General features: G+C 37.3%; 1 protein-coding gene across 1 annotated transcript in view; it reads left to right on the top strand.

Annotated features, from left to right (window-relative positions):
- The window catches only part of MYO9A (myosin IXA), a 262,747-nt gene that overhangs the window by 222,603 nt on the left and 27,721 nt on the right, over positions 1-12,423 (top strand). Inside the window, 6 exon segments of the mRNA XM_038580865.1 lie at positions 125-186; positions 6,326-6,518; positions 8,271-8,399; positions 8,958-9,063; positions 10,042-10,173; positions 11,044-11,167. Of these exon segments, the coding sequence (XP_038436793.1) occupies positions 125-186; positions 6,326-6,518; positions 8,271-8,399; positions 8,958-9,063; positions 10,042-10,173; positions 11,044-11,167 (746 nt within the window).

Raw genomic sequence — 12,423 nt, 5'->3', positions numbered from 1 at the left:
GCAGTATCATGTTTAAAGAAAAAAATTAATCCAAATAAAGTTTTTATAATAAAGTAAAATTTTAAAGTTCTTGTCATTGATGTACAGATTTCTAAAAATGCTGCATTCTTACCCTGTTTTTCAGTATGCAAATATGCTTGCCATAAGAAATGCTGTCTAAAAACCACAGCCAAGTGCTCTAAAAAGGTAAGAAATTATCACCTATGAATAATAAATAACAGATATATTGATCTTCTCTGCCTTGTGAAAGAAATCAAGTCCTCTTTGATGGTTTTATAGAACAGTGGTTTTCAAACTTTTTGACCACAAATGACAGAAATATATTTTGTGTCGTGATCCAGCATACATATATAGAAAGATATATTTGTATAATTGGGTGGATTTTCCTGGAACTATATGTACCTTTACTACTTGGAAGAGCTACTAAACTGATTTCACTGCTAATAGTTTGTTAAAACACTGCTTTTAAAGATTGCCTACTTCATTAAATACTCATAAGTCTTCCTCAGAATTGTCTTGAAAGTAGTCGGCTATAACTAAAGATTTTAACATCAACAACAAAATCCACCAGCAGCCCATTGGTGTTTTTGTATATTTCTACTTGGATATGTATTATGATACTTTATCTTCAAGGAAACACTGATTTTTTTTTAAAGATTTCAGGCTTTCATTGATATATAGTCATTTAAAAAAATTTATTAGTCATATATTGATGGTTGTGACAATACTATGCAAATCTGAACTGTAATATAAATGTATGTGTGTATTATTTACAGCCCATGTACAGAATTTGCATCTGTTCCAAATTAGTTGACAAATCATGGCAAGGTACAAAGTGAAATTTTATTCAAGGCTTAAAATACAATGAATGTGGGACATTTGCTTCCAGCTAAGATGGAATAGCTTGTGGCAGACTAATCCATGCTGAGAATATCTGAAAAAATTGTTGCTGGCACATCAGAGAGCTGCCCAATCAGATTGGACTTTTGGGATGTTGCTCCTAGAGAGAAGATAATTGCAGAGTGATGGATCTGTCTGTGAGAGGTTTTTCTCCTAGTGGGAATTTGTCAATTTTTGCTGTAGCACAAGAAAACAAGGTTCAGTGTAGAGGGCCACATTCAAGAGTTATGGAAGTCAGCAAAACTTTTAGGAATTTCATAGGACTATGGAGATAAAATGTGGAGTTTGGGATTGCCAGGACCTGAGGGACCATGATCCAGACTTAACCCTGAAATTCAGAGGTTTTTTTCCTTCAAGGCATTTTCTGAATTCTTAAGCTACATAGGATAAAACGCTAAGAAGCTGGATAAAAAAAAAGATTTTTCTGTAGTTTCACATTGCTAAGGAAAGAAAAACTGGAGTTGTAATGATATACCTTCAAAGAGAGACTCTAGTGAATACCCTACACTCTAAATGAGACCTCTGAAGAGCTGTACTCTAGGAAAGGGAGTAAATCACTGATAGGCTGGGCTTTATAAAACCTGAAAACTAGCTCTGAGGCAGTCCATGATTAGATTAAGATGGTTCATTCCTTAATTTGGCTACCCTTCGGAGGATGTACCCTCTTTAAAGAGAGATTACATCACTTATTAATTTGTTCATATATAATATTAGATATTTTAAATAATACTAGATATGAGACTGAGAAAAAAAACAAGTAGACAATAGATTCATGGATGGCTCAGTTACTGAATTACCAGATGTGTACTTAAAATTCTTTAATATGTTGAAATAATAGGTAAAAAGAAAAATTCTTTTTTATCAGAAAATGAAAATACACATTTAAAACAGGGGCAAATGGAGATTCTAAAAAATAAAGGCACCAGACTTGGGGTACTCACATGGGAAAAATCAATCCTCATAGCATTTGGCTTTGAAAACCAGAGGGACCTGACAGTCAGTGGGGGCTTAACCCTGGAAATTTAGAAAACAGTGACTTGGCTCTGGGGGAACTGGGAAGGTGGAGCCCTCACATTTAAAGAGACAGAATAACAAACGGCCCTGCTGAGATACAGCATAGAAGCAGTAGTTTGAAAAATGCCCAGGGAATATAGGAAGGAGATTTTCTAATCTCAGAGCATGTGCTGGAGAGGCAGGGCTCTTTGGGCAACTTCTCCAAGAACAGAAGAGTTGCTGAGTGCCATTTCCTTCCCTGTCCCCAAGCCTAGAAACATGGGCACCTACGAGAGCTAGTGCTGCAAGAACTCTTTCCACCTAGCTTACTAACAGTGTACCTGCCTCCATGTTCTCCTGTGGAAATGCCCCCCTCCAATACACCGTTGGCCAGAGCCCATCAAAAGTTGTATCATGAGCCTGACAGTATGCAAGTGGCCATGACAGGAACCAGCACCACTCCAAAGTGATTCCTGCTCCAGAGAGAGTGAAATATAACCATGCACACCAGTACAATTGCAGGCCCTGCCCACAAACAAAAGCTTCTCAGGGGACAACACAGGGAAAGCACCCTATAGTTTAGTGCTACTGCATCTCTGGCAAGCCCCTGGTCTGATTCAATTCAAGTCCATGGTGGCCCCAGACTGGCCCACGAACAATATAGGGACCAAAACCTGCCCTCAACAGGCAGAGAAAGCCATTGTAGATAACTGGACTGAAGGCAAACATGGCTCAATCACGTTACCAGGGTGCATGCAAAACACATAGGAGATACCCCTGAAGCACCAGGTTCTGGTGAACAGGAGACATTGAACTCTAAGCCATTATAGGACCTCTGTTTTATAAAGCTACCACTTTCAAGAGCAGGAGATGTAGCTGACTTTCCTAACACATAGGAGCAGACACAGAGAGTTAGGCAAAATTAGGAGACAGAGGAATATGTCCCAAATGAAAGAATAGGACAAGATCACAGCAAGAGAACAGAGATAAGTAATATGCCTGATAGAGAATTTGAAGTAATAGTCATAAAAATACTCACTGGATTTAAGATAAGAGGGGAAGACCTCACTGAGATCCTCAAATGAAAATGTGAAAAATAACCAATCAGAGATTAAGAACATAATAACTGAAATTAAAAATACATTAGATAGAATAAATGGTAGATTCGAGGAAACAGAACAGATCAGCATCCTGGAGGACAGTCATGGAAAGTAATCAAACTGAACAGGGGAGAGAAAAATAATAATAATAATAATGAATGCAAATAGACTAAGGGAACTCAGGAACACCATCAAGTATAATAGCATTCACACAATAGGGACCCCATAAGGAGAAGAGCCAGAAAAGGGGCAGAAAATTTATTTGAAGAAATAACAGCTGAAAACTTCCCTAATATGGAGAGGGAAACAAATCCAGATCCAGGAAGCACAGAGATGCCCCAACAAAATCAACCTTAGGAGGTCCACATGAAGACAGTAACTAAAATGGCCAAAAATATTGATAAAGAGATAATATTAAAGGCAGTCAGTGATGGGTACCTCGGTAGCTCAGTCAGTTAAGTGTCTATATTCAACCCAAGTCATGATCCCAGGGTCCTGGGATCAAACTCCGCATTGGGCTCCCTGCTCTGCAGGAAGCCTGTTTCTCCCTTTTGTTCTGCCTGCTACTTCCCTTGCTTATGTGCTTTCTCCTCTCATTCTCTCTCTCTCTTTCTCTCTCTCTCTGTCAAATAAAATCTTTAAAAAAAAAAAAAAAAAAAGGGGCAAGAGAAAAGAGATGGAAAAAACAAAGGAAACCCCTTACGGCTCACAGCTGATTTTTCAGTAGAAACTTTGAAGGCCAGAATGGAGTGGCATATGATACATTGAAAACTGAAAGAAAAAAACCTGCAACCAAGAATATTCTATCCAGCCAATTATGAATTGGAATAAAAGGAAAGATAAAGAATTTCCCAAACAAAAGTTAAAGGAATTCATCACCACTAAAGTAGCCCTACTTAAAAGGGGACTCTTAATTTTTTTTTTTTTAGTAATCTCTATATCCAAATGAGGTTTGAACTCATGACCTGAGATCAAGAGTTGCATGCTCCTCTGACAGAGCCAGCCAGATGCCCCTAACAGTATTTGTTTTAAAGTGCATTTTGGGGGATCCTTGGGTGGCTCAGCGGTTTAGCATCACCTTTGGCCCAGGGCATGATCCTGGAGTCTCGGATGGAGTTTCGGGATCGAGTCCCGCATCAGGCTTCCAGCATGGAGCCTGCTTCTCCCTCTGCCTGTGTCTCTGCCCCCCGCCCCCGTGTCTCTCATGAATAAATAAAATCTTAAAAAAATAACAAAGTCTATTTTGTCCAATATCAACTATTGCTAACCTGGCTTTCTTAAACAAAGACTATTAAGAGACAAAGAAGAATATTATGTACTCATAAAAGGAACAATCCAGCCAGAAGATACAATTGTAAATATTTATGCACCCAACATGGGAGCACCCAAATACATAAAGCAGCTAATAACTAACATTAGTAATTGTTAGTAATACAATAATAGTAAGGGACTTTAATAACCCATTACATTAATGAATAGGTCATACAAACAGAAAATCAATATGGAAATTGTGACTTTGAATGAAACATTGGACCAGAGGAATCTAAAAGATATGGCAAGAATTTACAAGTGTCTTTAAGAATTGGTGTTGGGAAAACTAGACAGTTGTATGCAGAAGAATGAAAGTGGATCACTTTTTCAGCACACACAAAAATAAACTCTGATGGAATGAAAGACTTAAATGTGAGACATGAAACCATTAAAATCCTAGAACACTGGCAATAAGGTCTCTGATATTGGCTATAGCAGCATTTTTCTAGATATGTCACCTGAAGCAAGGGAAACAAAAGCAATAATGAACTATTGGTACTACATCAAAATAAAAAGCTTTTGCACAACAAAGAAAACAGTCAACAAAACTAAAAGCCTACTGAATAGAAGATTATTTGCAAATGAAATATCTAGTAGAGTTAATATCCAAAATACAAACAGAACTTACACAACTCAACACAAAAAAAAATCTAATTTAAAAGTGGACAGAAGACAAACAGATATTTCTTCAAAGAAGACATGCAGATGGCCATCAGACATAGAAAAAGATGCTCAGCATCACTCACTATTAGGGAAATGCAAATCAAAACCATAGTGAGATATCTCACTCCTATCAAAGTGGCTAAAACTCAAAAACACAAGAAGTAAGTGTTAGCAAGGACGTGGATAGAAGGAACCCTCATGCAGTGTTGGTCGGAATGCAAACTGGTGTAGCCATTGTGGAAAACAGTATGGAGGTTCCTCAAAAAGCTAAAAATAAAGTTATCACATGATCTTGTATTTCACTACTTTGTATTTACCAAATGAATATGAAAATAGTAATTCAAAAAGATATATGCACTTGTATGTTTATTGCAGCAGTATTTATAATAGCCAAATTATAGAAGCGAGCCAAGTGTCCATCAATAGATGAATGAATAAAGATGTGATGTATATACACAATGGAATGTTACTCAGCCATAAAAAATGAATCTTGCCACTTGCAACAACATGGATGGGTCTAGAAGGTATAATGCTAACTGTGAAGTAAGTTAGAAAACTCAAATTTTTTTAGTTGAAAATAGTGAAATTAATTTTTCTCTTAATTTCAAGAAATAGACTTTTTTAGCATGTTTGCTTTAAATTAGTTGGTTTCAAATCAAATGATTTTAAAGTTTTTGTTTAATACCCTGATGTATTTTATTTTTTTGCTTTCACAGATCTTTATTAACATTCCTAATGCTTTGGGGATGGCCATTTAAATAAATTATATATGTGTGTATGTATACATGTTTGTGTCAAAGTAATAGCAAGAAGTTTGGCTAAAGTTTATTTTGTTTTAATCATTGCAACGAGCATTATTTCTTTTTTTTTAAGATTTTATTTATTTATTTATTCATAGAGACACAGAGAGAGAGAGAGGCAGAGACACAGGCAGAGGGAGAAGTGGGCTCCATGCAGGGAGCCCGACATGGGACTCGATCCCAGGTCTCCAGGATCACGCCCCAGGCCACAGGTGGCGCTAAACCGCTGCGCCACTGGGGCTGCCCACGAGCATTATTTCTTTACCAGTTTATTGAGCATTTGTCATATATCAGATACTGTACTATTTTTGTTCATCAGTTACTTAATCTTTATAATAACCCTGTGAGGTAGAAAAGTGATATTTCTATTGCAAATATGAAATACCTGACTTGATATATACCATCAGTGTTAACCATTAATTCCCCTTTCCTTCCAATTCTTAAAGCTATGCTCATGAAACTTCAGGGAAATGAAAAGTAGTTCCTCTTAAATAACTGGTTAAACATGTTTAAAGATGTTTGAATATGTTTGTAAACAAAAATTTATCTTCCATTTAGTATGATCCAGAGCTGTCATCTCGACAATTTGGGGTTGAATTGTCCCGTTTGACCAGTGAAGAACGCACTGTTCCTTTAGTGGTAGAAAAGCTCATAAACTACATTGAAATGCATGGACTGTACACAGAAGGTATTTACCGAAAGTCTGGTTCAACTAATAAAATCAAGGAGCTTCGACAAGGTCTAGATACAGGTAAGATAGCGCTCTCTAAATCAAGACCAACTGCTTTTATTTAAGTAGGTCATTTCATACTTTTATTTTTTTTATTTTTTTATTTTTTTCATTTCATACTTTTAAACTTTTCATTACATGTTGATCTTTTTCTTGCAGCCAGAAGAATGCAGTATTTTCTGTGGTGCTTGTTAAATCATTTTGTGGCTTTGTAAAAGTCTTATTTTTGTGTGGTCAGTTCAGCAAATGCATACTGAGTGTGTCATTTATACAAGGCACTATTAGGTACTTCACACAGCTGGCATTTAAAATCTTATGGGCACCTGGGTGGCTCAGTGGGTTAATAAGCGTCTGCCTTTGGCTCAAGTCAGGATTGCAGGATCCTGGGATTGAGCCCTGCCTTGGGCTCCCTGCTCAGTGGGGAGTCTGCTTCTCCCTCTCTCTCTGCCTTTCCCCCTGCTCATGCTCTCTTTCTCTCTCTCAAGTAAATAAAATCTTAAAAAAAATAAAATAAAATCTTAACTATTGAGTGAAGTCATGATATCTGTAATTAACAAGAAATTTTAGATTCAGGGAAATTAAATGATGGTCTGTTGATGATCATGAGCAGTGTGCTGATGTTTTGTTTTTTAAAAGATTTTATTTACTCATGAGAGACAGAGAAAGAGAGGCAGAGACATAGGCAGAGAGAGAAACAGGCTCCCTGTAGGGAGCCCGATGTAGGACTTGATCCCAGGATCCCAGGATCATATCCTGAGCCGAAGGCGGATGCTCAACTGCTGAGCCACTCAGGTGTCCCCCAAGTGTCTTTCTGATGCATGTTCTCACCTTCCTACATTCATGACATAGTTAATTAGTGGATTGAACATGTACCTGTGTAGAGCTAGCTATAGCCTCAGCCCTGGAATACATATACAGGAGTTTGACTTTGGTTTCATTGTAAACTTCTACTCTTTACCACTTTAGAGAAGGAATAGATTGTTTTGAAACACACTTTGATACAAAGCTTGTCTCTGTATCTCCAAGAACCTACCCACGTGCTTTTTCTTTCTAGTTTTTTTGTTTTGTTTTTTTTGTTTTTAAATAAGCAAATCAGGGAGAGATTGGTCAGTATGGAAATAATAATAGAAAATGCCTGGTAAAAGTCAAGCAGGATGTTCTGCCTACCAGAGACGCCATCTTCGTTAGTTTAAAGGTAGCTGCTGACTCTTGTACCTTGGGTCAGCACAGGTGAAAAATCATTTATCCTATATCCTCCCAGTCACTTCTTTTGTATAACGTTGGGAGTTTATAAGTGACACAGAGTACGGGTGGGTTCTTTACATTTCCTATGTTCACTTACGTCCTTTCACCTTTAAAGATGACTTAAAATTAACCTTACTCTCAGAAAATGTCCTCTGGGCTTTTTTCCCACCTGCCATCTAAAACATTGCTACTCAAAGTGTGGCTCATAGAACAATCCACAATTTAAGTACAGAAATTGAGAGCAAACATTTAGAAACATTTATAGCTGTATTTAACAGTTCTTTAACATGAAAGCATATGATCTTTTATGTATCTATCAGTCTACAAGAGATTTAGAAAACAAATAAACTAAAAGCTGTTTCTTTACCACAGTTAGAAGTCTATTCCAAACCATGGAATTAGATCGTAGAAGATACTGGTTTGATTAAAAACATGAAGCCTTCTTTTGGTGCTAATCGTTTCTAAAGTGAGTTATTTGAATCTCTTTGCATGTTTTGGCTTTGTTGTCTAACTCTTGTCTCTAAATAGATGCTGAGAGTGTAAACCTGGATGACTATAACATACATGTCATTGCAAGTGTATTTAAACAATGGCTTCGCGATTTGCCCAATCCACTCATGACCTTTGAACTCTATGAGGAATTTCTTCGAGCTATGGGTAAGCACAGGCTAAAGACTATAAATAAATTAAAAGACTAGATATATTTAAGGGCTGGCTTATATTCATTTAAATTGTGAATCTAGGCAAGAACTCTGCTGTCTGTTTTATGCCAAGCCTACCAGGTGATGGAGTTTAGTTTTAGATGTGTAGGATGTTGCTGAAGGCCTGCCTAGAAGTGTGTAGGCCCTGACAAATGACTCCTCAGATTCCCCTAAGACCGATTTATAAATTACATGGCAATTAATTTTGATAGGGAATCAGTCTGCCACAAAATGCCTAAAAAAAAATTAGGGCATCTCTTTCCCCTTGCTCTAATAAGGATTTCTAGGATATAGATTAAAACTCAGGAGACTGTTTAGTGAATTTAGAACTCAAGCAAAGGAAAATTGGTGTGGTAACTGTGAACTGCTCTTTTCCTGCGATACAGGTAAAACTGCCTCTCCTAAAACTTTAAAATTTAGAGCCAGGCTCCCCTGCTACCTATTATCTGTTCAGGAGGAAGATATAGCATATAAGGGAATATTCAGTCTTACTGGGTGTCCTTACTCTTTTTAGGCCTTCAGGAGAGGAAAGAAACCATCCGTGGTGTATACTCTGTGATTGACCAGCTCTCCCGAACTCATCTCAATACGCTGGAACGCCTCATCTTTCATCTAGTTAGGTAATTTCAAGGAGCAAGGCAATGTGTAATAGTTTTTTTTTTTTTTTCTTTTCAGTAAGTGAGGAACTCCTTCATTTGGAAAACTGACAGATCTTCTTTTTCTTATTTATAAAGTCAGTACCTCAAGCAGGTGCTTTATAATTCCTTGGAGCAGAAATCCTCAACTGAGTTGGACTGCAGGGCAAGGAATTCTCTACCCTATTTGAGCCATATAACAACTTCAGTCTCATAGTGGCACTGTGTAGTCTAGCCTGTTGCCTTCTTCCTGAACTAGAAGGTATTAAGGAGGTATATAAACCTAATTCATAGGAGGTGGGTTTAGATAGTCCTCGAGAATTGCTTGTCCAAAGAGACTTCAGGAGTGGTCTCTTTTCTCTGAATATAAATACCATCTTTGGGATCCCTGGGTGGCGCAGCGGTTTAGCGCCTGCCTTTGGCCCAGGGCGTGATCCTGGAGACCCGGGATCGAGTCCCACGTCGGGCTCCCGGTGCATGGAGCCTGCTTCTCCCTCTGCCTGTGTCTCTGCCTCTCTCTCTCTCTCTCTCTCTCACTGTGTGCCTATCATAAATAAAAAATAAAATAAAAAATAAATAAATACCATCTTTATTTTGATTAGATAAATATCTGGTAAATACTAGATAAATGATAGATGAATTTCTAATACAACTGTCTGAAAATACCTTGAAGTCTCTACTTTGCATTCTTCAGGTATGTTCATCAGGTGTATGGCAGTGGGTCAGAAATTTCCCTTGATAAGCTACCTGTTGGCCTATATTGCTTCAAGTAAGGAGCAGAGTGAAAGTGCATTTTCTAGAGGCAGAAAAGTCTATAAGTGTCTCCTTTAAACTGATACAAATATCCTACAAGTACACTGCGATTGATGTCATACATCTTCTTTCTCTCATGTCTTTTGTTTGTTTAAGTCCTTACCATTTTCCCTTTTAATCACCATTTTACTTGTCTTTTTTATTCCTTAGGATTGCTCTACAGGAAGAAACTAATCGAATGTCTGCTAATGCTTTGGCCATTGTATTTGCCCCCTGCATTCTTCGATGCCCTGACACCATTGACCCACTACAAAGCGTGCAGGACATCAGTAAGACCACCACGTAAGGCCAGTTACTATCACCTCCTCAAGACCCCAGGGATTTCTGAGTCCATGCAGCCTCTTTATCCAGATGGCAAACATAGTGAATGAGTTCATAAATTCAGATGTTTTTAAGAAATTTGCTAGACACCACAGGGTTTTCTTTTCTTTTTTTTTTTTTAATTTTATTTATTTATTCATGAGAGACACAGAAACATAGGCTGAGGGAGAAGCAGGCTCCCCAAGGGGAGCCCGATGTGGGACTCGATCCCAGGACTCTGGGATCATGCCCTGAGCTCAACCACCTCAACCAGGTTTTCTTATGCTGAAAATGAAAAATTTCTTTAAATTCTTTTAAATTCTTTAAATTCTATTCATCATTTGTTTTGAAGGGTCTTTTTAAATTTAGCTTTTCTTCAGGAAAGCTTATAGTCTCTAAAAGTATTTTAAAATTCCATTTTACCAAAATACATACACTTTGTATCTTCCTATAATCTAGTATAACTGGCTCTGAATCCATTTGGCCTTAGTACTTTAGTATTCCTATATTTCACTTTAGCCTTTTTTAACGGAACTCTGCTTTCCATCTAGAGTGATGGTTCCTAACCATGGCTGCAAAAGGAGCTTTAAAAAAATCCTGGTGTTTGTGTCCTATCCCCAGAGAGTCTAATTTAATTGGTGTGGTCTGGGCATTGCAATTTATAATTGCTTCTCAGATGGATCATAAAGTGCAGCCAAAATTGTGAGCCACCGTTATATAAACCTTATCTTGGAGCTCATAAGATAAGGAATGTTGATTTTTCTTTCATCCTCCAACCATCTACCACATTTAGCTGAAAAGTCTGTGGGGGCTATACTTTATTTGACTCACTTCTTTTTCTTCCTATTTCAGCTGTGTGGAGCTGATTGTTGTGGAACAGATGAATAAATACAAGGCTCGTCTCAAAGACATCAGTAGCCTGGAATTTGCTGAGAATAAAGCAAAGACCAGGCTGTCGCTGATTCGTAGATCAATGGTAAGATGCAAGATGTGGATCATAGTGGAAAATCGCAGCCTTCCTGAGGCTTTAAGTATGCATTTATGGTGTAAAAAGAGATTATTCTCGAAATCTTTTTCACATGGAATGAGTAAAAAGAAACCATTTTATCTCAGGGTACTGTGGATGCTTCATGTTTGATCTTTTAGCCGTCTGTAGTTATATGTACAAAATATATGCCGATAAATGTGTAGAATTTTTTTTAAATCAAGTGTTTGGATAAGATGTTGGTGGCTTAATAATCTGTCCTGTTTTCTTTTCCTGTCCTTTCTATGAAAATTTGACCCATTCTAACTTTTTCTCTACTTCCTTCCACCATCTGTTCTCACCCTCAACCATGTCACCTTTGATGTTCCTGCCAATACTCCTGCAATGTAGAGAACTTAATCATATGCAAGAATGTGATTCCTAAGGAAATGGAATTCCATCTTATGAGTCTATCATTATCAAATAAAGAGTTTTTAAGGGTTTATTGTTAGGTTTTGAGAAAAGCCTTACCAAAATGATCATTTATTTTCTCCATTTGCCCACTTTTCTGTTTAATATCTTCCTTTGTAACCATTGACCTACATATAGACAACTTCGGTTCTTACTGATCAACAATCAATAAGGTCTGGATAACTGTAAAACTGCTACATTGAAGTTTAATCATTTGCTACCCTTTCCCTCAATTGTAAAACAAAATTGTAGTCATGAAGACTCAGTCAAATCCCCAGTAAATCTCTAAAGAGAAGCAGGCTTCCCTGTCATCATGTGCATGCTTTTCCAGGTACCCAGCAATACTTCATATCTTCATTATTTATACTTAGATTAACATTAAAATGACTGTTTCTTTGTTTAGTACTTAAACTCCCTGGCACAGAATAAATCCTAACAAATACGTCATTTGATTAAATTAGTGAAGAGTCTTCTCTTAAAACAAGCATAAACATAGACTTTATCCAGGCGATACAGGTATTAAGTAAAATTAATTGTAGGACACTATTTAAATCTTTCCCCTGGAAAAAGAAAACAGAAACCCATTTAAAAGTGAAACCCTTTCTAGCAGTCTGAATTTTCAGGAGCTCAGTCCTAGAAGGCCCAACTTGGTAGTGCCCATCCAAGAAGAAAGGGAAGAGACCTTTTACTCGAAAGCTACTTTTCAAAGCAGCTAGACAAGCTGTGCTTTCTTTAATTTTTTTTTTTTTAACTAATGCTGCAGAAGTCGGATAAATTCAGTCCATTGAAAGATTAAA

Source organism: Canis lupus, chromosome 30 (assembly GCF_011100685.1).
Source record: "Canis lupus familiaris isolate Mischka breed German Shepherd chromosome 30, alternate assembly UU_Cfam_GSD_1.0, whole genome shotgun sequence".
In the NCBI taxonomy this organism is placed as follows: Eukaryota; Metazoa; Chordata; class Mammalia; order Carnivora; family Canidae; genus Canis; species Canis lupus.
This window is presented reverse-complemented; position numbering and strand designations above follow the sequence as displayed.